A 25,423-nucleotide genomic window follows, 5' to 3' on the forward strand; every position below is an offset into this window, starting at 1 on the left:
AATGTGTCTAAGATTCCATTGTAAGCCACAGGGGTAGCAAAGTGCCCACCAGAAAAATGTTGGACTCAAACTCCCATCAGCCCCAGCCACTATAGCCAGTGATCAAGGATGATGGGAACTGTAGTCCAACATTTTCTGGAGTGCACCACAACTAACTCATTTGAAAGGGCTAAATTGTACTAAAAGACGCCAATCAGGCCAATTAGGCTGGTGCTAATGTTGCCACCTCCTTTGGGACAATTCTTATAACTTTTGACTACAAGTGAGACACTCAGAGGATGCAGCACTCTTCCTCCATCTCACTCCCCTGCCTTAAGAGCCCTGCTGGCACTGCAGATAATCATAGTGGCCAAGAGCATGTCAAGATATAGGTTTGACCCAGCACAATGCATGTGACCTTTGTTTAAAAAGCTAAAAACGAAAATCCCCACAAATTGACTGTGTGGTGGAGCAGGATTTCAGGTTTTAAACTCCCAGATCAAGTACCTGCTACCTCAGAGGGAGCGCAGCCCCATCCAGAGACACACAAATCCACTCCCTGCCCACATCTGTAATTAGCTGTGGTTCCTGCATTGCAGAGGGTTGGACCAGGTGACACTTAAGGTTCCTTCCAACTCTACAACTCTATGGTCTTCCCCATTTGAGGATTATTAGGCCGATAATTCGGATTATTAAGCAGAGAAAGAGACTCCTGCATAGCTTTTGCTCGTCCCATTTCACCACGTGGTGAGGAAATAAATAAATAAATTTGAGGTGAGGAAATAAATAAATAAATATGAAACTAAAAGGATCTGGAATCAGCAAGACGGCTGTTTCTCCTTATATACTACAGAGAAGCGTCCTGTGAAAGGAAACTACGCCTCTTCGGATTGATTGGGCAGGAAGCAAAAAAGGAGGAATAGTTTCGCACAGGCATTAATTTTGTTTTGCCTTAGGAGTCCATCTTTCTGCTTCTACCCATCCATGCACTCCTGACGAAATACGGGGCGGGCAGTTTGCTCCATGTAGACACTAATTTTCTGTCTGACAGCGTAGATATTTTTATATTTTATTTTTACTCAAGGCAAGTGAAAGCGCATTTAATCAAAACCGGCGACCAGCTCTTTTAAATCTTACCAGAACAACGTAGTTCCCCCACCCCCATTCCTCAAAGCAAACCGCACCTTTCAACCACTCCAAATATTTTTTCAACAGAGAAGCAAAGGGGGAAAAAATAAAGGGAGGGAGGGGGAATTTTAAAAAATAGAAGAAAAAGCTAAGCGTCTCTAAAATGTCACCTGGGACACACACACAGGTTCTACCGAGATTTGAACTCGGATCGCTGGATTCAAAGTCCAGAGTGCTAACCATTACACCATAGAACCACATGGCAGTCCTGCTGGCTGAAAAGTTCTCTACTAGCACGTTCCCAAGGTTCTCTTAGGTTCACATTACTGTGTATGGATTTCCTCTTTATAATAATTATATATACTATTGTATGGGGGGGGGCTGTGAAACTGTCATCCGATAGCTCTTAAATGCCCTTTTGTAAGACCGACAAGCTTCCGATTAGCCAACACCACCTTTTCATACGTTGTACGACAAAAACCGATATATATATATATATATAGAGAGAGAGAGAGAGAGAGAGAGAGAGAGAGAGAGACACACTCAATATATATATATAATGGATAATTATATATTCTGAAATTATAGACGTTTTAAGACCCTCACCCACAGCAAAACGTTAGCATTATGTAAAAGCATAAACCTCAACATAAAGAGAAAATAATGGCGCATTCCCCCCCTCCCCCCCTCAAATGTTTTCCGTATTTTTTATTTATTTAAGTTACAGATAGGTAGCCGTGTTGGCCTGCCATAGTCAAAACAAAAAAAATTCCTTCCAGTAGCACCTTAAAGACCAACTAAGTCAGTTCTTGGTATGACACGAAAGCTCATACCAAGAACTGACTTAGTTGGTCTTTAAGGTGCTACTGGAAGGAATTTTTTTTTGTTTTATTTATTTAAGAAACCTTTGAGTATCTTCCACCCACCACCGCTGCAAAAAAACTAGAAGACCCGCAGGTTCCACCGAGATTTGAACTCGGATCGCTGGATTCAGAGTCCAGAGTGCTAACCATTACACCATGGAACCAGTCGTCCCAAATTGGCGCTCGTTCAATACTTATTCACACTAGCCTACCAAGACCGTCTCTTAACCAACTGAGTCGTTTTGAAGTAAGATTTGAAGGAATAAGTCTTACTTACTGTAAGGGCGGGGGGGGGGGGGACGGACGGACGGACAAAGCTCCAGTACTAGAATAACTTGGATCATTTTAAACCCGCAGCGGCGGCGAATAGTATTGATTTATGCCCCCCCCCGAAAAAAACACGTTAGCAGATTAGCGTCCTTTTCCACTTAATGCACCGTCTCCCCAGAAGTCAGCCTCCTCACGGTGTTTCCACGGGGCTTCCTGCCCAGATAAGGGGATACACAGAATCGATATATATATATATATCGATTCTGTGTAGCCCCTTATCGTTATATATAAAATAAATACGAAGGTTGGGCGCTGGAGGGAGCGCTCGGCTGACCGATCCTTCGCGCTTACGAAGAAAGCCCAGCAATTGGGCAGAAAAAGGCGTCGTTATTTGGAAATGGGGAGGCGGGGTGTAAAACAAGAGGAGCGCCTCGTTTCGCTGGGAGAGAGGGAGAGATTTGAAAATTGTCTTTTGCCCGAAAGGGGTGACCTTTCAGGCAATCTTCTAAGTCCGGAGCTCCGTCAGGGAGCAGGAGCAGACGCCGCCGTCTTTGAAACAGGCGTATTAGAGCGGCGGCCATTTTGAGGCGAAGGAGACCTCGCGCTGAGGGCGGAGCCGGCGGAATCTTCCCGCCCAAACGGGCCTGGCAGGCTTCAATTCCTAAATGGGCCACAGATTATAAAGGAAAAGACTATATAGAAAAGAGGGGGAACACCTCCAGAGAGAGAGAGAGAGGCTTTCTCTCCCTCCCCTTTTTGTGCTGCAGAAAAAAAAATGAGCAGCCTCCTTGCATGAGACTCTCGACATTACATATTTAGTACTGCAAAAGCTCTTCGTGCACTATGCCAGCCTCCTTTAACGCCCATCGGAAGGGACTTCAGCCTGTTTTCTGGGCTTGCTGGTCAGAAAGTCTGTGGTTCGAATCCCCGCCATGGGGTGAGTGCCTGTTGCTCTGTCCCAGCTCCTGCCAACCTAGCAGTTCGAAAGCACACAAGTGCAAGTAGATAACGTATTTTTTCATTTATTAGACGACCCCTATTTTTTAAAACCCAAAATTAAGAAAACTTCAAAAATTCAGGGAATTATACACGGAAAAATACGGTAAATAGGTACTGTTGCAGTGGGAAGGGAAACGGTGTTTCTGTGCGCTCTGGCTTCTGTCACATTGCTCCAGAAGCAGTTTAGTCTTGCTGGCCATTTGACCCAGAAAGTTGTCTGTGAACAAACGCTGGCTCCCTTGGCCTGCAAAGCGAGATGAGCGCCGCAACTCCACAGTTAAGTCCAGTTGCCTTTGACTGGACTTAACTGTCCAGGGGTCCTTTATTAATTTTTTTAAAACCTTACTTACAAGAGTGCTCCATGTTGCAAAAGAGGGGAGTTTCAAAGAATCCCAGAAGACAAATCCCACCCTCCTTTGCAACTGGTGTCCCCAAAACAGGAAAACCAAATGTGAGGAGAGGGCAGGCTTCAGGGTTGCAGGATCTGATTTGCATTTTCCTGGAACCCCCAAGAGCCACCATCTGGATCTAGGTGCAAACACTTAAAACTAAAGAACAGGGTGTCCTCTGAGCAGGTGCTAAGGACAGGAATTTGCTTTGAGTGTCCCTGAGGTCACAGTCCTTCCACGCAGCAACCCTTCCTGTGCTTTATTTCAACCATGTAATTTATAAGGGGAGGGGAATTGTGTTCCTCCCCCCGAATTTGCATGCTCCTGTTTCTGCATACACAGACACAAAATGAATACAAATCCATAGCAAAGGTACACAAAAGATGGCCACTCTGATGAGAAGAAACCTCTGTGCTGTGCAGGCCAAGTTCCTCCCCACAACTCTCATATGAAGCCAAAAAGGCAACGAGTGGGATTCAAACCCACACATGCAGAGCACAACGGATTTCAGTTCCATCGCATTCTTCTCTTGGCCACACCAAGAGCAGCTTTTCATGTTTCCCAAACAGTCCACGCTGGACAGGAGTTCCAGACATGTGGAGCAGCAGATGACTCGTAGTCCTTTCTCAGTAGTAAAAACACAAACAAGGATGAAACTGGAACCCACTTTTCGGAGTCCAGTGTATTTCCATTCCCTTGCCTTCATTGCTCATCTACATCATAACCGCATCCAGCCACAATATCAGGATCAAATTGAGACCAATACCTGTGGTGGTATTTGTGTTTCCTAAAAAAAATTTGGAGCACATGACAAAGCAGGGCAGTATGTGCTCTATCTGTGATAGATCGATTTGTGAAACACTTTCCCAGAATGGGACAGATTTTAAGGAACAACACCCTGCTCTCTGGCAGCAAGGAGCCCTAGAGGACTCTATTCCAGACCTGAGACACACCAGAGAGGTTCCAGGCACAAATAAGCTCTCTGAATAAGCTCTTTATCCCTCAGCTGATGTTTCCCACTTGGCAGCAAAGCAGCAAAATAAGTTTTTAAATATATGAAGCACTTCACAAATTTGCGTGCCATCTAATACAAGAAATATAATAGAATATATAATATAAATATAATATAAGTCATGCTGACCACATGACCCGGAAGTTGTATGCCGGCTCCCTCGGCCAGTAAAGCGAGATGAGTACTGCAACCCCAGAGTCGTCCACGACTGGACCTAATGGTCAGGGGTCCCTTTACTTTTAATATAAGAAACAAGGCTCCTTGGAAGAGTTTAAATAAGCAGCTATCCAAATATTTTCCCCTTTCAGTGAGAAGGAATGGGAAATAGGAACTGTGGAGGGGACTGCCCCGTCTCACACCAGGCTCTCGACTGCATCTTTATTTTATCTGGGCCCTGCACTTGTAACTCCTTCCTCTGATGGATGATGGATGGAGCGGGGCATGCACAGCACAGAAGAGTTCAGTACAGGACCACGGACAAGGCCTCCATGATGTGCCAGTTAAGTTCTCACCCGGGAATCTCTTATGTGAAACCAAAAGGTCGACAAGGATGGGATTCGAACCCATGCGTGCACAGCACAATGGATTTCGAGTCCATCGCCTTCACCTCTCGGCCACCTTGTCCACAGTGGTGGCTTTTCACAACTCCCCAATAGGCCATGTTGGGCAGGGGCTTCCAGAAAGAAGAGGCAACAGACAATTAGTCCTTCCTCCTTGCCAGTAAAAACACGAGGTTGGGATTTGAACCAACTTGCTCAGAGCATAATGGATTTCTAGTCCTTGGCATTCACCTCACAGCCACCTCTAACTGTCTGCCCAATGGCAGGACCTCTTTGCAGCAGTGAAGGGGTTCGGGAGCTGTCCCTTAGGAATCTGTTATATAAGACCAAAAGTCCGATGAGGGAGGGATTCAAACCCATGCGTGCAGAGCACAATGGATTTCTAGTCCATCACCTTTACCTCTCGGCCATCTCATCCATGCCAACAGCTTTTCATGAGTTTCAAATAGGACGTTTTGGCTAGGACTTGCAGAAATGGGGAGCAGCAGATGATGGAGTGGTGCACAACTTTCTCTGTACTTGTGCAGGGATCATGCTCATTTTCTGTGTGTTCTTTCAGTTTTAGTGTCACTGAAGTCCACCCAAGAACAAGCCTTCTTGGGTAGGGCAATCACCAAAAGAAATTTCACCTTTTGATTAGGAAAGGGAACAACAACCATGGACAACCTACACCCTGACCTCTCCCAAATCTCTCCCTCCCCTTCCCCACACATAACCAACAAAAATCTACTATGTGATGCCAAAAGACCAACAAGGGTGGGATTCGAACCCACACATGCACAGCACAATGGATTTCAAGTCCATCGCCTTCACCTTTCGGCCACCTCGTCCATGCTTTTCATGACTTCCAAACAGGCCATGCTGGACCAGGAGTCTCAGACATGCAGACTATCAGCCCTCCCTCGTCAGCAGCAAAACACCATGAGGCTGGAATCTGAACCTATGCAATCAGAGAGAGCGCAAAGGATTTCTAGTTGATTGCCTTCACCACTTGGCCTCCTTAGACAACAGGTGACCATAGCAGCAAGTCCTCTGATTCCTTTCTGGTCTTTCCTGGATGCTCTGCAGTTGTTTGTACATTTCACAAACAATGTTGGGATTGGGACATTTGCTTCCTCCATCACAAGGCATAAGGGTCGTAAGGGGAAGAATCTTGGGGAAGTTTTTTTTTTAAAAAAAATTCAGATTGATGAAAATTCTAAAGATACGTCGACCCACTCTCCTCTGGCAGTGAGGAGCCCCAGGGGACTCAAATCCAATACAGCAGACCAACACTTCATGACGGCAGCCATGAAAAAAGGTTTACAAGCTCCTATTTGCTCAGCAGGTTTGTCCAACCCTGCAGTGAGATTTCAAAGAATAGTTATACATGAACATGCACACATATATGGCACATTTCATGGATTTCCATGTCATCCTTGTGCAAGGCCATGTTAATCTCTGTATCATTCCAACTCCTGTATATTACCAAAGTGAGCATAAAAAGCAGCCCTCTAGGAAGGGCATAAATGAGAGGTTCATCAAGGGTATTTCATCTAACGGAAAGAAAGTAGATAGCAACTATGGATAGGGCCCATCTCTAGGCTCCTGTTAGACCCCTTCTTCCATTGCCTTTGTTTCATTTGAACCACATGCCAGTAATTCCTTCTTTCGATAGTATAACACTGGAATACAAGTTACAGCAAAGGATGATGGGGGAGAGGTGCACTGCACAGAGCAGCAGTGGAGGTGTCAGTGCTCCGATGGCTAAGTCCTCCCCCCCCATTCTATTCTATAGAGCCAAAAGACCGATGAGGGTGGGATTCGAACCCACGCGTGCAGAGCACAATGGATTTCAAGTCCATCGCCTTCACCTCTCGGCCACCTCATCGTGCGTTGTAATGAGACTTCAAAGAAATGTGGATATTCTTTGTCACCCTTGCACAGGAACCACCCTAATATTGTATGCCCTGTACACCACAAGGTGATCACTGAGATAATCAGGGAGAGCACTGTTAGTGGTTTTCCTTGGGCCAGAAGCACAACTAATGTCAACAGGGAGTTGTGCCTTCAGTGTTGTGGACCTAGGGGAGGAACAGACTTAGGAAACTGTGGGAATTGGGGATCTTCAGTCCCCATAACTGCCTCACTGCCTCTTGCCCCCCTCCTCTCCAGCCTCTGATTCTGGACTGCTCTCTGCCACAAACTCTTCCTGCTCACTAAACCTTGTTACCTCTTCAGCTTCCAACATCTGCTTCTCTCAGTCTGCTCCCTCTGACCACTCATTGTCATCTCACCACCAATCTCCTGGCTCTGAGCCTTCTTCCCTTGGGGATTCTCCAGCTGGTACCTCCCAGCACTCTTCTGTGTCCAGCCAGTCCAAGGCCCCTTGTTTCTTCTAATAAAGAGTTAACATCACTTATTCTATGTGATTTATTGTTGACCCATTCCTACACCCGCTCCTACCATGGGGGTGGTGGATTTGTATGGCACAAAATTGTAGTGCATGAGGCTGGAGATTAGGCCTTCTAATGGGCCAGCCATTGTTCTTCCCCAGGACTCTGCTGTGTGAGGCCAAAAGGCCAATAAGGATGGGATTTGAACCCACACATACAGAACACAATGTATTTCTAGTCCATAGCCATCAGCACTCAGCCACTTCATCTGTAATAGTGGCAGGACCTGTCACTCTTATAGGGCTTTCGTATTCCAGTCAGCACCTGCTTGTTCATTACCTGAAGGATGATGGAATGGTTCTGTTCTGCATCACAAGCCTTGTGATAGGACAGGCCAAGTTGTGGAACATTTTCTCCCCCCAAAGTTTATGGAATTTCTAAAGGGTCACCCCAGGAGAGACAAACTCCAGACCCCATGGGCTCCTAATAGGCAGCTTAGGCAGAAACCATGAAGCAGCTTTCTCAGCTCCCCTTCACCCAACAAGCTTTGTCTCACATGGCAAAACAGCTTCATGGAAAGATAAAATGTGTGGAAATGGAACACTTCGCAAAGTTCAGTATCATCCTTCGGTAGGGGCCATGCTGATCTTCTCTATTTCATTCCATTTTCATCCTTTTTGTCACTGAACTCCACACAACAACCAGTCCTCTTGGGAGAGTTTAAATGGGAAGCTACCCAAGGACATTTCACCTCACAATGAGGAGGAAAATGGGCAGCAACTATAGCCAAGGCCCATTTCCCCAGGTTTCTTCCAGGTCCCTTCTATCTTCACCTATTTCATCTGGACCCCATGCCAGTAATTCCCCACCCCCACCCCCCAGCATGGCATCAGATAGCAAATTGAAACAAAGGATGATGGATGGAATTTGCATGGCACAGTCCTTTAGTGTAGAGCATGGGGTAGGATCTGACGCCTCTTTACTGTGCCAGCTATATTCTCCAGGAATCTGCTATGGGAGGCCAAAAGGCCGACGAGGGTGGGATTCGAACCCACGCGTGCAGAGCACAATGGATTTCTAGTCCATCGCCTTCACCACTCGGCCACCTCGTCTGCTGAAGCCATAGAGCCTCTTACTGTTCCAGGGCCTTTCTTATCCACTCTGAGGTTTCTTGTTCATTTCCTAAAGGATGCCAGAGTGCTAGGTTACACAAAAAAAGAGGAAGGATTCAAATGACCTATTGGAAAGGTCCAAACAAGTGCTTACCCAAACATATTTCACCCTGCAGTCAGGAGGAAAGCAGTAACAGCGATTGAGCAATGGACCCACACTGGGCAGCACCACACCCCAGCAACCTCCCTCTTTCTTTGTCTTTGTTTCATCTGATTGTGTAGCACTGGAATGAAAATCTCATGAAAGGATAGTTCCATTTTGAAGAAGAAGAAGAGTTTGGATTTGATATCCCGCCTTTCACTCCCTTTAAGGAGTCTCAAGGCGGCTAACATTCTCCTTTCCCTTCCTCCCCCACAACAAACACTCTGTGAGGTGAGTGGGGCTGAGAGACTTCAGAGAAGTGTGACTGGCCCAAGGTCACCCAGCAGCTGCATGTGGAGGAGTGGGGAAGCGAACCCAGTTCCCCAGATTACGAGACTACCGCTTTTAACCACTACACCACACCTAATATTAATCCTAATATTTTGTCACTGCTATAGCTTTTTTTTGTTTTTAGTAATAATTTTTCCCAACCATTAGCGAAAGGTAGACAAGAAATCAATGAACAAAGTTGAAACAAGGACTTTATTTATATCTCTTCTGGGTAGGGTTGCTTGATCTGAAACCTAGAAATCTGGGAAATGCAAATACACATCATTTTCAAATATTCCTAATTGTATTCATCATATATTTTTCCTGTTGTGTACACCTAGGAAGGTGTTTTGAGGAAGTGGATTCTCTTTTTGAAGGGAGCACATGTGCTATAAATTTAAGCTGGTGGGCCAAGAAGAAATAAAGGAAGAGGCAGTGGAGTCAGGGAAGGCCTTGTAGGGCTTGTCTCCCATCCCTACACTGGGACAGGGAAGAGGAGACAAGCACACCTCCATTATGTGCACTGTTTGGGCCCCAACAGCTGAAAGTTCTACAGCAAATGCAAGCCTAACAGCAGCCATTTTTCAGTTTGGCCCCCTCCCCTCGTTCACATGCACACACTATGTTTTCAGAATGGATGCATTCACCTCAGTTTCCTTCAAGCAGCACGTTAGGCATGCCTGTTGCTCAAACAATCTAAGAACCTCCACACACCCCCACTACAACCAATACAAATGCATTGATATTATCCCCTCTGTGCAGACATTGCTCTTGCAACTATACAGGTAGTGTTTGCTCTACTGGCATTGCAAACATGCTTTCCTGGAGTGCAGGCAGGGCTAGGGCCAGGATGGAGCACAGTTTGTACTGCAGGAGATATTATATATACAGACCTAAGCCCAAAATCAGTGCAAGTGCAACCATGATTGTAACTGACCGCCTCTCGTTTCTCCTTCCAACATTGTCCTCTAATATTTACCCCAGCTCTGCTACAGCTGAACTTTACAAAAAGTCTCATCTTTTTAAATGCTAACATGTTTTTGACCTTGCTATGCTCATTTTTAAATATTTGCTATCCATTTAAGTTATTATTACATTAGTATCCCACCTTTCCTCCAAGGAGCTCAAGGTTGTGTAAATGGTTCTCCCCCTTCCCATTTTATCCTTACAAATTAGGTAGTTGCTCATTAAATTGCAAACAAAATTGAATTCTCCCTCAGCCCTATTTGGGGCTTCAAAAATCATCCAGTTGCCCTAAAACCTGGAGATGTACAGATTTCTCAATTTCGAAACACAGAATGCTTCCTTGCTTACCCAGTGTTTCCATAATTCTTTACAGTTATAAGTTATCAGAATCAACCCTACTTGAAGCTATCGAAATAATCTTGGGGTTTTGAAGTTGGAAGAGGGATAATTCTTGTGCAAATATTGGCAAGGCACTTCACTTTTGCTTCCCAAGGATTTCCTCTTCATTAAATCAAGTTTGCTTCCTACCAGCTCAACACTTTGTTAACAAACACATAAACTCACCCCAACTATTTCTCCAGTTATCCCTGGTGCCTGAACCTCATTTTCTTCGTTTGTGTCTATTTAGGTCTCCCTACTTCCACAACTCCTCTCTGACTACAAGAGCCAACATGCAGAGCATAGCCTCTTCCTCCGTTTTATTAACTGTCTTGTGTAACTGCAATTCCCAGGAGACAAAGCACAGGTGTTTCTGAAGGCTCACAAAGCACCCTGGGGATTGTAGTTCCAGAGCCCGGGAGTGCACCTTTAATAGTAGTTGAAAAGACCACCATTCCCAACTCCACTGCCTCCAAATCCTCAAACCAGAAACATTTCTTTGTTTCATTTTTGAGTTGTATGATCTTCCGCTAACATCCCTGCTTTTAGCTTCCCAATGGATCAGCCCATATAAGAGAGAGCTTCTGGCAACCCTACGGCCAACTTAGATGAGCAGGATACAAATCATTTTTCATCTTCTATTTTCTGTTTGTCTTTCACTCCAGCGGCCACAACAGCAAAAAACAACTCTGGGAAGAACGTGCGAATGTAAACAGCTGCCTTTGCAATGGGATTTGCCATGAACACTTCTTGCTTCTTCCTGCTTACTGTCCGGAGAATTTCATCCGCTACCTCCACGGGGTGGACACCATTGGCCAGTTTTCTGAAAAAGACTGAAAGAGGGAAACAATGTTTCTCTTCAAGTGGCAAGATGAGACACACTGACCCTGCTCTGAAATTAGTTACCTATTACAGTGGTACCTCGGGTTACATACGCTTCAGGTTACATACTGTCAGGGGCTCAGGAGCAGAGGCACAGGAGAGGGAGGAAATGGAGAGCGAGGGGGAGGAATCTGAGGGGAGCGTAGGCGATGACAGTGGTCAGAGGGATTCCACGAGCCTCTCCAGCGAATCGGAAGATTCACAGAAGGGAGCGCCGATGGCCAGGGCAAGGGGGGTGCCAAGGGGGAAACCCCAGAAGGAAGGGGCCAGCGGGGACTCCCAGAGCAGCAGTTGGAAATCAGGACCAGCTTCCCCACCAGAGCGCAGTGGGGGGGAGGAGTCCCAGGAATCGGGACCAGTGTTCTCACCACCAGCGAGAGGAGATGAGTCAGGATTGGCCACGCCTCCATCGGAGAGCGGGGAAACGGTCAAGAGGAAGGTTACCGGCTGGGCGCGCGCGCCAAGTTCAAATGTACAGGCGAGCGGCACAGCAGGTAGCCCGGATAGGGAGCCAGGTCCTAAAGGCCGCCGGAAGGAGGGGCAAGACTCAGGGGGGTCAGTGTCAGAAGAGTCCAGAAAGGAGGAAACCCCAGGGGGCAAAAGGACCCAGAGGAGGAACGAACAACGGAAGAGGTGGAGTAAGGCTAGAGTCTTAAACTGGTGTCTAGGAGGCGGAGACTCAGATGGAGCTTCGCCGGTCTAATTTCTAAGACGTAGAGTTGCACGCTGCGGTTTGGAAATGGAAACTAATCTTCAATAAAGACTTTTATACGTTATTACTGACTAGCGTTGGTCCTCTGTGAGCTGGGACCTGGAGGCAACTCTGACACATACGCTTCAGCTTACAGACTCCGCTAACCCAGAAATAGTGCTTCAGGTTAAGAACTTTGCTTCAGGATGAGAACAGAAATTGTGCTCCGGCGGCGTGGCAGCAGCAGGAGGCCCCATTAGCTAAAGTGGTGCTTCAGGTTAAGAACAGTTTCAGGTTAAGTACGGACCTCCAGAACGAATTAAGTACTTAAGCCGAGGTACCACTGTATTTCAGATCAGGGCCAGCACATCCCGTAAGCATCTGGTTGTTGTTGTTGTTTAGTCATTTAGTCGTGTCCGACTCTTTGCGGCCCCATGGACCAGAGCATGCCAGGCACTTCTGTCTTCAAGCATCTGGTAGGTGGGCTCAGAAATGATTTCCTAGATGCGGACCACAAACCATCTCATACCACTGTCACATCAGAGTTAGATGATACAGAATGCTTAAACCAGTTCAAGACTCCTACTGGAATAATACTCCTCCTCCTCAATCTCTTGCTGTTCCTAGAAAGCGAGTGTTTAAAAAATGTTGACAGCAAGCAGATGCATGCCTTAGTCCCCTTTGTTGAAATGTGGATATATATATGTATCCCCCTAAATTTGTCTAAACTCCCTCTATGCCCCATTTCACCCAATACTAGTATGCAATTCATATTGCATCTCATTTCAGGTTCCCACCACACTGGCCTGCTCCACTCTTCTCTTCTTCCACCTTTCATTCCAGCTCCCCCATCCCCACCCCAACTTCGGTTAATCTTACATTTCCACACAGAGGCTTCCCAGTTGCTAGCCTGTGGTTGAACATGAGATGCACGTATGAAACTTGGAGTCACGGTACTGACGCAAACACCAAATTCCTGCAGTTCTGCCCTCAGGCAATCAAAGAAGCCCAGAGCAGCATGCTTGGAGGCAGCATCTAGGAGGAAAAAAAGAGATGACCTCATATAATTAATAAATAAACTATCTAACCCTGCTCCCCGCAGTATATTATCCTCTCAGCTCTAATATACAGAAACTTGAGTTCCTAGAAACCCAGTTCCTGATCATTTCAGCACCAAACAATAGCACAGATCCAGTTTCACAGTGAGCCTTTTATTTTAAATGTTGGCTTTTCAACTCTCCCAGAAACCCAAAGAAGAACCAAATTGTGTTGACTGAAAGGACGGTTTTTGCTGAAATACTCAGAGTAGTCGTTGGGCTTATGGGTGGGATCCTCAGGTCAGTTTCTTACTTCTGAAAAATATGGAGAAATGGAATGGCACCGGGCACATTTGACACCTGCTTTTTCTCAATGGGTTAAAAACTCTCAGGGTTAGTGGTCAGCTGAAAGCCCGATAGTAACATATTTAACAGTCCGTGCAATAAGCATCAAAATCCCTGTTCATCAGTTAATTGAACTGATGTGTGGTCAGTAAGCAATTTGCACAGTGCTGGGCTGAGTGGAGAGCTTGAAACTTCTCTTAAAATTGCCCCTTTCTGTTCATCAGATCAATTATCTGATGAGCAAAGAGTGGGTAATTTGATTCTTCATCATGATACTGGGCTGGACAGAGAGCTTGAAATATCTCTGTCCAGATGAGGATTATAACTGTTCAGCCTCTGATGGTGTTCTGAACTTATTCCTCCTCCACGAACAGTGCTGCTGCCACCACCAGAAAATTAGGTTGGGAACTGATGGGCCACTTGGAAAGGCTCAACTTGCTGGATCAGGCCCACAGGGCAGTGCTTCAGCACCGTTGCAACAAATGGTTATTTTCTCAATCTGTAAACTTACAGGCTCCACGAAAAGGCACTCCTACTTTCCCCTGGATGTTATTGACTAGCACAACTTGCCCAGTTCTTCTGGAGATCATGTTGGGAATAAGGGCTGCAAGGGTGGAAAGATGGCAGAAAATGAATGATTTTAGAGACATGCAATTATCAGGGCAGTGATCCTTATCTAAACACATATCCAACATTTCTTTTCCTTGCCTGTGTAATAGTGAAGGCTATATGAATCAGTGAAAAACAAGTTCAAAGAACGGTATCCCAACACCATGAACAGTTCCTACTATTGGTAGCCAATACTGAAAGAGAAAATTCCTGCTGCTCATTTCCAATCTCTTAAAAAACAAACTCTTAAACCGCACAACTAAGGCGCAGCCACCTAGTTCCCATGCCCTACTGTGCGGGTAGCCAACATGGTGCCCTCCCAGTGTTGTTGGACTCCAGATCCCATCAGTCCCAGCTAGTGTGGCATTGGCCGAGTACAAAGGGAACTATAGTCAACATCATCATTCCACATGTGAGCCCATATATGGAGAACTAGTAGTCACCAACATCAAAGTCGGATGTCATTGTGCTCTGCCACCAGTTTCTGCTAGTTGAAAAGATGGTCATGTAACCTTATTCATCTACTGGGATGATCGTGTTAGCTATAATTGTGTCTATACAGTCGGTAGGGGACTGTTGTAACTGTTAAGACAGCTCAGTATGAATGAGTACAGGAAATATTAAGCATTTCAGCGGGAGATAAGTGCATGTGCACGAATGGGATTATATGTGCTTACATTTGGTCAGATCATGTCCAGGAGTACTAGTGGGAGTCATTAAACATTATATTGCACTACAGATATCATTAGCTTCCTCCAGGGAATCTTGGGAATGGTAGTGTTGCAAGGAGGCTACAGCTCTTGAACAGATAATACTCCACAGTATCATCAAGTTCCTAGATTCTTTGAAGGCAGCACAAAGCTGATGCAAGTTTGTAATGCAGAGATGCCATGAGTGTGATCAGCCTCTCCAAGAAGAGAAATGCTTCCACAGTGTGTCCCACCCAGTGCCCCACCTCTAAAGGGAGATGCAAGGGTCGGAAGGAGGCACAGTTCCAAATACCTTTGGTGAGCGTTATAGGCCCAAAATAGTTGGCATCCATAACCTTTTTGTCAATTTCCAGTGATATGTTCTGCACGGTTCCCTTCACCTTTGTGCTAGCATTGTTGATAAGTATATCCACACATCCATAGCAATCCAGGATTTCTTTAGCTACATCTTGGAGGCAGTTTACATCAGACAGATCTAGGAGGACAAGCTTCGGCGTAAATGTCTGGAAAGAAGCAAACAATTGTTACTGCCCTTTCTTGAAGGGCATTTTTAAAATATAGAAATATGGGACAACTTCCATAAGCTTTAGATGGTAGGATTAGTTCACGGATCATTTAGGGAAACAGATAGGAGCATCCAGTTGGATATCCTTATACACAACAGAATACCGGTAACTAGAGTTCCCCAGATAAGATGAATGCAAAGCAAAGTGGGGATTATTGCTGTGGAAGCTGACCCCCAAACTGAGGGATTCACTCCTGGGGATGCTACTGAATGAGTCAAGGAATTATGAATATAATTAGTAGCAATTTATTGCTTTATCCAGTTCAGAGGTTGTTGGTATTGCTACTGACTGATTGTCCAGTAGCCACTTTGTATATCCACCTGAGCTGATACACAGAGATGATTGGGATTGCTTGCATGGTCAAAATGGGCCCATTTCAGAAGACAGTGGGGGAAAACATATGTACACTGTTGTCATAGAAAACTTGTTTTCAATTGCAATGTGATAGCCATACCAAACATTGCTTAACTCTCTGCTCCATAATGTATAGTACATTGACATGCTTCAGCCACCAGGCATTCAACTGAAGCTAACCCTTTTCTAGTCACACCTTTGATCTCATGTATGCTTTCTGCTTATGGCACACCATATGATCTGGAACGTAATAAACTCTATTTAAATCTATTTGTTTACATATGGGTTTTATTGGCAGGACAGGGTAGGCTCGCTGCTACCTTCAGTGTGGTGGGTTTGCCTTGTTGATCTTAATACCTCTTCTTTTCATCTACAAGTCTTCAATAGTTAGATTCTTAATGGGAATTACATGTGTCATCTCAAAGTGAGCTAGATCCCCCAACTTCCTTCTAGGTGTAGCCAATTTTGCTGCACAATTGCTTTTACCAGAAGCTAATCCACCACCTGAGAGCATTGCTTCACCCTGGCCCTGCATAGCAGACAGCAAAGCCTAATTCAAAAGTAATGAGGAAAAGGTACAAGCTTATATCTTCTGTTTCTCTTGTTTCATAGGGAAAAATCCTGCTGTCGTTACACAGTCCCTTACAGGGTACTTACTGCTCTAGGATCAGCCACACTGTTTAAAGCATCATAGAGAGCTTCTAACTTGTCCAGGTGTTTACCACACAGAACTAGCCTTGCTCCACCTGTGTGAAATACTCGTGAGCATTCTGAAAGATAAACCAGTGAATAATACAGGTTAGATGATGATGATGATGATTTTATTATTTATACCCTGGCCACCAGGCTGGGTTTCCCCAGCCACTCTGGGTGGCTTAAAGCAGGCATAGGCAAACTGGTCCTGTTAGCTAGGGATGATGGGAGTTGTAGTCCCAAAACATCTAGCAGGCCAAGTTTGCCCATTCCTGGCTTAAAGAATATATAAAGCATGTACCTGTATTCTTGTTAATTTGAAATAAACAAGGGGGAGATGTTCTGTTAACACTGCAGCACACACATACACAGGGCATTGGTTATATTTTAAATACTGGATCTTCAGAGAGTTGAGAAATTGCACCACATATATTGTCTGAAACCCATAAACTGTGCAAACAAACAGAAATGCACCCAAGTTTTCTTAGAAAAATGCAGTTGTGAAGTTGTTCTGAAGATGTAAGAAAATCATGATGTTTCAATTAGCAAACCCTCCACCTCCCACTGCAGTGGAAGCTGTTAATGTCAGACAGAAATGGACATGCTGGATGCATGCTATGGAACAAACTGTCAGGTGAGAGAACTCACCTATGCACTGTCTTAAACAGGGATCGAGAAGCTGTGGCCTTCCAGATAAAGCTGAGCCTCCCCTGCTAACATGGCTAATGGTCAGAGATGATGGGAGTTAAGAGTCCAGACTCCAGCAACATCTTTGTGAACTTCCCCAAGTGCATCTGCCAAATGGTGCATATGAGCCCCTGATGATTTCTCAACTGACATATCCTGTTTCCACAGCCTGGCAGGCAGCAGAGCAACAAGCCGATCAGAGAACCCCATGCAGCTGAAATGGATCACTTTCCAGCCCTCTGATACCTTCTTTTGCTATGAGCCCATCCGTTAACTGGACGGCTGCTGTGGTGGCTGCCTGCTCAAGGCTTTAGCGCCCCAAAGCCTGTAAGCAATTTCACTTCAAGAGAGCCTTCTGCATGCCTTCTTACTGGTCTCAAACTTTAAAGCTCAGCACTGGTGCATAACTTATGGATTATAGAAATAATCTATTTATACCGCCCTGCTGCCACCTGATAGTTACTGTATGTGCAATTAGATCTCACTGCAACAGCACAGCCAACCGGCTATAAATAGACCCATTTATTTCATCTAAGACTTAGTGTTTGTAGGAAAGCAGCTTTTCAACTAATTCTGGATCCACCTGACTGTCATTCTTCCTAGCCCACATTTCTCTAGTATTATGATGAGAATGCTATGTGGACATTGATTCTCTAAATAAATACAGTGCAGCTGCTTTTAGTGCTAATTCATTTTGGTTATATAAAGCCATCAACTGGGATTCCAGAAGTCGGCACCAAAAGCAAACCTAAGTTTTGAAAAGAAGAAAGACCCAGTTTCTGTTGCAGAACCAATTAGGCAAAAGGGGTGGTGATGGTTAATTTACCTATCAATACCTATAATTTGTTTATGCACTTTTTTGCCCTGCTCCACACCACAAGGGTTGATAAAATGCAAACAGTAACAAAATTAGCTATCTTACTTAGCTTTACTAAATTGGTTCAATTGCAATGTTTTGATTTCTGAAGAACTGTGAATTTGTTTCAGGGTGCAGTTGAGGGGAAAGAATATAAAGGCCACAGGGTACTCTGTGAAATGGATCATGCAATTTAGGAAAGAACAGGAAAGAATGTGGACACAGGTGGATCATAGAATAATAGAATCATAGAATTGTAGAGTTGGAAGGTACCCTAAGGGTCATCTAGTCCAACGATACAGGAATCTCAGCTAAAGCATCCATGGTGGGAATGAACTGGGCCATTTGAAGGATTCCCTCCATTAATATCACCACTGAGAGGTTCCATTCTGCTCAAATACACATAGATTTTATGTCTCTCGCAGTGCTGAAGCCCTGACTCTTGTCCAATTGGTTTCTGAGCCAATAGCTCGCCATATTTTCAAGCTTTCATTGACAACCAAAAGGTCTAGAAATTATGTTTCTTTTTATTCGCAGCTGGATTCTTTAAGATTCTGAATGTTCCTCAAGGTGCACATGCCAGAGAACTGGATGGCACAATGCAATCACAGCAACCCAGATTTCTATTAACGTGTGTGTGTGTCTGTGTGACACAACAGGCTATTAGTCATTTGCTGCACCTGCTTACCCTTGCCCACACCGGAGAGAGCATCAGTGATCACTACAACTTTGCTCCGCACGGCAGATTTTGACATCAGATGAGTAACTGTCCGATAAATATATACAATCCCGCTGATTCCAACCACCAGCAGTGGGAGAATTAGCACAGCTAGGACACCCATCTTCACCTGGCAGAAAGGAGAACAAATTTAGGCAACAGAGGAGATTGTCAATATCTTTTACAGCAAACATGGCCAAAGTTCCCCCTCCATTAACAAAATGCAATCAAGCAGAACCTGTAGCATGTAAGGTGTTCCCAGCCATTATTTGAATTATATTATTATTTATTCAGCATCTATCAATGCACAGAGAGATTTACAATAGTGTACACAAAGCAATTTTCTGCTTTTAAATAACTCCACACAAAGCAATTTTGAATTGCAAAATCAAACATAATATGACAAAACCCATAAAGAATTGTTTGGGGGGTTCATTTCTTTACTGACTGTTAGATATTATGGACAGATTTGTGGGCAGTGCTGTTCCACACCAGTGTTTGCAACAGTCAATTCTATTTCCCTGATGCAAGAAGAAAAAGAAGAAAGGGGGGGGGAATGAATTGTGACATATTTCTTATTGAAAGGAAAGAGACTAAAGCAAAGCTTCTGAAGAAATAGTGCCGATTTAACATCCAACAGAAGTTCTATAATAAAGACAATAACTTACTTGGAATTGCAAGCCGTCAACAAGTTGATAAGGTGGTATCTCCCGCCAGCTGGTTTATACTTGAAGTTTAATTAAACTCATAGGCATTTTTGGAAAGGAAAAAGCACTCCATCCGCCGAAGCCTTTTGCCTTGAGCAAAGGCAGCTATGTATAGAGCTCAGCTGCATGACAGAGTTTTAAAAAGTAAATATAGTATCCATGGCCCCAGCCACATACCTGACCTATTTAGTTTCACAGGGCTTCAAAGTCCTTCTACAGCCTGCAAGAGTGGACAAACTCAGTCATAAAGAGACATTGCTCATTTCTTTATTTTTATGGGGAAATGTAGGTAACATCTCACTTTGCTCCGAAAAGGCTCTAGATGTTACAAGACTGAAATAATCTGTTTCTTTTTTTCAATGTGCAACGACTTCTGCAATCACTAAGAGAGCAACCCTCGCAGCTCTGCTCAGAAGTCTCAATAAATTGAACATGATTCTCAGATAAGTGTGGATACAGGATTGCAGCCTTAGTGATGGAAATCCAGTATAAATGGTCAAAAGCATTTCTATATGTGATAAGATTGTTTCTTTTAAAAATACTGATATGATTTCATTTACAATTTACCAGCTACTCTGCATGTGCTTTATTCTTATAAGCAGGGCTTTTTTCCAGAATTTTTGGTGTGTGGGTGTGTGTGCTGTGAATGCACTTTAAAGTATGGTTACCAGATGTCCCCGTTTCCTGAGGACAGTCCCCGGATTCACAAATCTGTCCCTCGACAAAATCCGTCCCTGAAATGTCCCTGGATTTCATTTAATGCCCCCAGATTTATATTTTAAGTGTTGTAGATTTATTAGTAGGGAATGAATGTTGCGTGATTGGTTCAACAGCACAAGATACATCATATGGGGACTTCTGGCGAGGCAAAAAGGCGGGCGCAATGGCAGCGAGCAGCTCTTGAAGCCAGCCAGAGCCAACTGCACTACCAGGCTGGCTCTGGGCTGCTGAGACTGCTGCTGCCACTGCTGCTGCCGCTGCCAAGGGGGAACCAGGGACGCCCGGTGCGTCAAATGGGGGAATTGCTGACCCCCTAACCCAAATCGAGCCAGGAACAAGAGTGCCTGGCCACCCGGCCTACTACCCAGCGGCGCTCCGAGGCCAGGAAAACCCCAGAGCTGATGCAGGGATAAGGAAGAGAGGAGAAGGAGAAGGAAGAGAGAGAAAGAGGAAGGAGAAAAAAGAGAGGAGACCCAACCTTGCCGTGCTGGCATCGCCACCGCTGCTGAGGAAGCATCGGGGTGGCAAAGACACATGGCTGAGCCCCGGCCTGACCTGAGCCTACTCCATGGCGGCTAGCGCTTCAAGAGAGCAGGCCGGGGCCAAGAGGAAGGCTGCATGACAGAGGAGACCACAGAAGAGAAGATATTACTTATTTTTTTAAAAAAACAAACAAACCTTTTTTAAATACCTTTTTCTCTCTCTTTTTTTAAAAAAGTGTCCCCGTATTCTTTGAAAAAAATCTTGTAACCTTACTTTAAAGGTCTTGTGTGTGTGCAGCTTTAGAAGAACCTTTAAAATCAATGACTCTTGAGCATCTCCCTTTTGTATTGATAAGGATGAGCCAGATAAAGGGTGGGGGAGAGAGAGATTACTTGCCATTTCTGTTACTTCCATGCTTTGCTTCCAGGGACTGCATAACACATTATATGTGAGATTGTCATTGAAGATCATTCAAAACCTTCAACTAATCCAGCAGTCAGGTTGCTAAAAGGGAGTCACCACAACAAACGCACATCACCAGTCCTGAAACAGCTTTCAGTTTGTTCCTGGAGTAGTTATCTATGGTTGATGCCTGGAGGGAAGATCACCCAGAAAACCCATATGCACTGCCCAGAGTTCCATTACAGAAGAAAGACAGGATAGAAATTTACTACAATAAATTCTTAGAACTTCTTAGAACCTGCCCAAGAAAACTCACCTTCAGAGACTAGGATGGTAACAACTGAGGAAAGGGCTTTTTTCTGGGGTGGACACCATCCTTATAACACCCTCCCCAGATATGCCTCTTTGGCACCTGCACTATTATCATCTAGGTTCCAGGTGAAAACTATTTTTATGTTCATTAATGACAGCATGGTGTTGCGGCTTGTCTCGGTGTTTTGAGTGGCAGGGTTGGCAACTGATTCTACATGTGTGGCTCATTAAACTTTTCCCCATTTGTTGGTTACTTAATTGATTACTTAATTGATTTGCTTTAAATTGCTTATTTCCGTGGTTGCAAGTGGTCTGCAAGAAAACAGTCCCACCATTTGTGTGCATCAACATGAAAGGAGGTTAAGACAAAACAGTGGAGTGGAACCCTTCCCCAGAAGTCATACAGAATGATTCCATCAGGGAAACTGCCAATTACCAGCAGCAGCAGTCTCTCTTTCCCACTATATACATCTCTAGGAAATGGGAAGAGCCCACAATAGTTCTGCACATGTTTCCATAAGCACCTGCACCACAGTCCCAAAGTCCGTATACACCAATCAGATTTTCCTGTTATTGAGTTCAAAACAGATGCAAATCCCTCTTTAGCTTTTGTTGCCTCCAGCAGGACAAAAATCAGAAGTTGTTTGTGTCTATGGCTCCCAAGAGATGTGTCAGCCCTTCCGTTCACTGCGCTTTGGGACCTCCTGCCTAGCACCTTAGCTTTTAACAGGCTCCGCCTGACATTGGGAGACTCCCTGCTCCATGGAAGCCTTTGCCACTCCATTCGCTTTTAATGCACGGCAGATTAAACTTCTTTGACAGGAAAATCATTTGGTTTCACCAAGGCTGTGCACCTGGAAGGTGACAAAACGGCAGGTAAACAACAGTTATTTTTGTTTATGGAGGACACCCTTTGCTCTGTTAATGTTCCACCTTTCATTCTGTATATACTGGTTCTGTTGGTAATATTTGAAAAATAAGGGATGTCAGGGAGTTGTGAGGGCTGTTCACATGTTATGCTGCACACAGGTACAAGGGGTTTGTGTACATGTACAGATGTTTGTGTGAACGATTGTACATGTGGTGAATTTAAAAGTAAATGCATGGATTAAACTCCTGAGAAATGCAGAGCACAGACTGGGTGTACAGTTGCCCATATGTTGAGTTTACCAATGATCAATTGTGTGCAGTGCTCCATTGTATCTATTAAATGGAAGGGATATACTTTGAAGGGGGAAATGGAACCCTATTATTGAAAGGATTATCATTTTCTGGCCTAAGCAGCACACATACTGTCGCAGACAAAGCTTATCAGCGGAGGGGGGTGGGGTTGGGGGATTAATTCAGTTCACATATAAAGACCGATCTATCAAACTCTCATTTTCCAAAGAACCAAAAGACAGACTTCCTTCAAAGTTCACCCTTATCTGAATTACTGAAGGTAATTTTTAAAGTAATTTTTTAATGAAATAATTTTAAAATGTTGTCTTCTTTTATTGTTGTTAGCCGCCCTGAGCCCGGCTTCGGCTGGGGAGGGCGGGATATAAATAAAAATTTATTATTATTAGTATTACTATGCAATGCAGTTTTCCAAGCAAACAATGTTTACAAGAATGCATATATTAGGGGAAAGTGTGCATAGAATGCATATATTAGTGAAAATGTTTGCAAAAGATGAGTACATTAGTAAAAACTGCATACGAAAAGGTTCTAATTAGGAAAAAATAGCAAAAAAGATTCTGAAGAATTTTCATGAGGATTACAAATAAATCCAAAAATTGATGCAGAAATGTGCAGCACAACAAAATGAAAAACAAAGAACTAAAATGCTCAGATCCTTCTGTCCCTGCTAGTCAGACTGGACTGAACTGGACTGCCTGAGAGTTCCTTGTTGGAAATCAGGCATTCTCTGCTGCGATTAACAGCATCTCTGTTCATAGTTGGCTCAGCTCCATATGTGAATCTTCATCCCATATCTCTATATGTAATCTTCATCTCAGCTGCTCTGACTTTGAGATGAATGTGGGGCATCTGCTTGTATAGCAATGTCCATATTTGAGCACCCACAGAACTTTGGATCACATATATTCGCTTACCAAGGCTATTCAATAGATCCACAAATGAGATGGATTGGGACCTCAACAATCCTCATTTCAATGCATCTAAAAAGAAATTATTCTGGCCACAACTATACCACTGTTTCACATACACACAAACAGGGGCTAAAGTGGTGCAGGTTATGGGCCAAAAATTCCTTTTTTCATGGGAATTCAGTCAACTGCCCCCCCCCCTTTTAAAAATGAGGGGCAGGCAATTTGGATCAGGGCTACATGATGGGGGATGGGGAGTCTAAGCTTCAACTCCTCCACCATTAAATCCCTGTCTCAAATCGCCCCGTGAAGTAGCTTTAATAAACCACAGAAGAAAGAAATGTACAGGCATAATTTTTGTTCCCCCAGCCCCCAGGCAGTTAATAGGAGCATGGCAATAAGGACAAGGAGAAGACACTCAGCTAGTTTACCATTCTAGGAATGGGGTTGCAAATATCATGGAAAATATCACCACATCTTTATATGAAGCTATGGTAGATCTGCTTTCGAAATATACTTCTCATTATTTGGGGCACCCCATCTCAAAAAATCTGTGGTAGACCAGAAGAAGCTGTAGAAAGGAGCAAGCAAAATGACCGGTCCATGTGTCCTGGGAAGCTGGAACAATATGGCCTAGTACAACCTAAGCTAACAGCACTGATGAACTATGGGGACTAATGCAACAAACTCCAATGTGGCCATAGCATTGCAGTCATCTAGTCCTCTCTCACGTATGTATGTATGTATGTATCTGTATGCACATACTACATTTAATTAAGGTCACGCAGAAATCAGAATATACTGTGCATCTCCCCATTGACCATTAGTGCAACAAACTGTCCCACAAACAGTGCAGCTGCAGGTACTTGCATGCCCTTGGATGAAAATTTTAAATCACCAATATTTGGTTTTGCAATACATTGCAGTACATTGACACACCTTTAGATGTCTCTCCATGTACATACTTCTGTGCCAAACTGTCAGCTAAGCTTCAGTTCTGGAAGGGGTTGTTTTGCCTGCCTGCAGCTGTTTTCTTAAGTAAACAACCTTGTTACTCAAGTAGTGACAAAAATCAATAAGCCACAAGCAGTCCAGTCCACAGACTTCTCTGCTACAGGATGACCATGCAGAAAGGTAGCATACCCAAGGCAGAGGGAGATATGCCTTTTGGTTGCAAAACTGTGAAGAGTATTCCTTCTGTGGAACAATAGGAGTGACATTCCCCTAACAGCTACCATTGTGCCATTCCTGACCCCTTTGAAAATTTTAGGATGTTCATGGTGATGAAGTGCCCCCAGATGTGGAGAAAGGTTGGTTCACTACTTTTCCCCAATGGTAGCATTTGCCCTCAGTCAGTGCAATAAGGAGATTTACCATAAAAGAATTGTAAGCAACCACTGTTCTAGTCAATCACACTCTAAGAGGAAGGAAGTGTTCTTAATGGGTGAAATTGCTGGGAAAGCCTTGGGCTGATTTTATTTAAATATAATATGCACCCATCCTCTCATGTACTTAAAATCTACATGGTAACTTGTGGGGTATGGAGCGTAAGGGAGGGATAGTACCTCTGGTGGGGGACATGTCTTGTTGCTTCTGGGGTAGTTTGTTCACCTTTGGTCCCTACCCTGAACTCAGCTCTCAACTGTGGCTCCTAGAAGCTGTCAGTATGCAGCAATGGCCACACCCTGGAAACAGCGTCAACTGGCTGGCTAAACCAGGTGAGGGTAGCCAATGGGCCTCAAACCCTCGGTGAATTAGGGACTTCTCCTGCATGCAAAGACAGGCTCCAGTGGATTGAACAGACAAGACCAATAGTGGGTCCAATGGTCAAGAAGGCCAAATATTTTATGATGAAGGCAGACAATAGCACAAGGGCTAAAGAGAGGGCCATTATGACCGAGTGCTCAAGTACCTGAGTGGATGTGTAATCATTCCCATCTTTGGACATGATATGCACAATTTTAAAAAAAATTAAATAGTCTGGGGAAGGTGATGCTGAGCTGGACTGGGACTCTACATAGGGGAGTGGAACATTAACCTTTTGCTCCTGCCTTCTTG

General features: G+C 44.4%; 1 protein-coding gene across 1 annotated transcript; it reads right to left on the minus strand.

Moving 5' to 3' along the window:
• Positions 1-9,354: 9,354 nt before the first annotated feature.
• DHRS7C (dehydrogenase/reductase 7C) lies at positions 9,355-19,482 on the minus strand. Its single transcript, XM_083725934.1, has 7 exons — positions 19,320-19,482; positions 18,622-18,781; positions 16,355-16,467; positions 15,070-15,280; positions 13,970-14,062; positions 12,956-13,111; positions 9,355-11,336 (listed from the first exon to the last, which is right to left on the minus strand). The coding sequence occupies exons 2-7, from the start codon at positions 18,773-18,775 to the stop codon at positions 11,128-11,130; spliced, it is 936 nt and encodes a 311-aa protein (XP_083582060.1). The 5' UTR covers positions 18,776-18,781; positions 19,320-19,482; the 3' UTR covers positions 9,355-11,127.
• Between the last annotated feature and the right edge of the window lie 5,941 nt (positions 19,483-25,423).

The sequence above is a fragment of the Podarcis gaigeae genome (genome assembly GCF_964106915.1).
Source record: "Podarcis gaigeae genome assembly, chromosome: 2".
NCBI lineage: Eukaryota > Metazoa > Chordata > Lepidosauria > Squamata > Lacertidae > Podarcis > Podarcis gaigeae.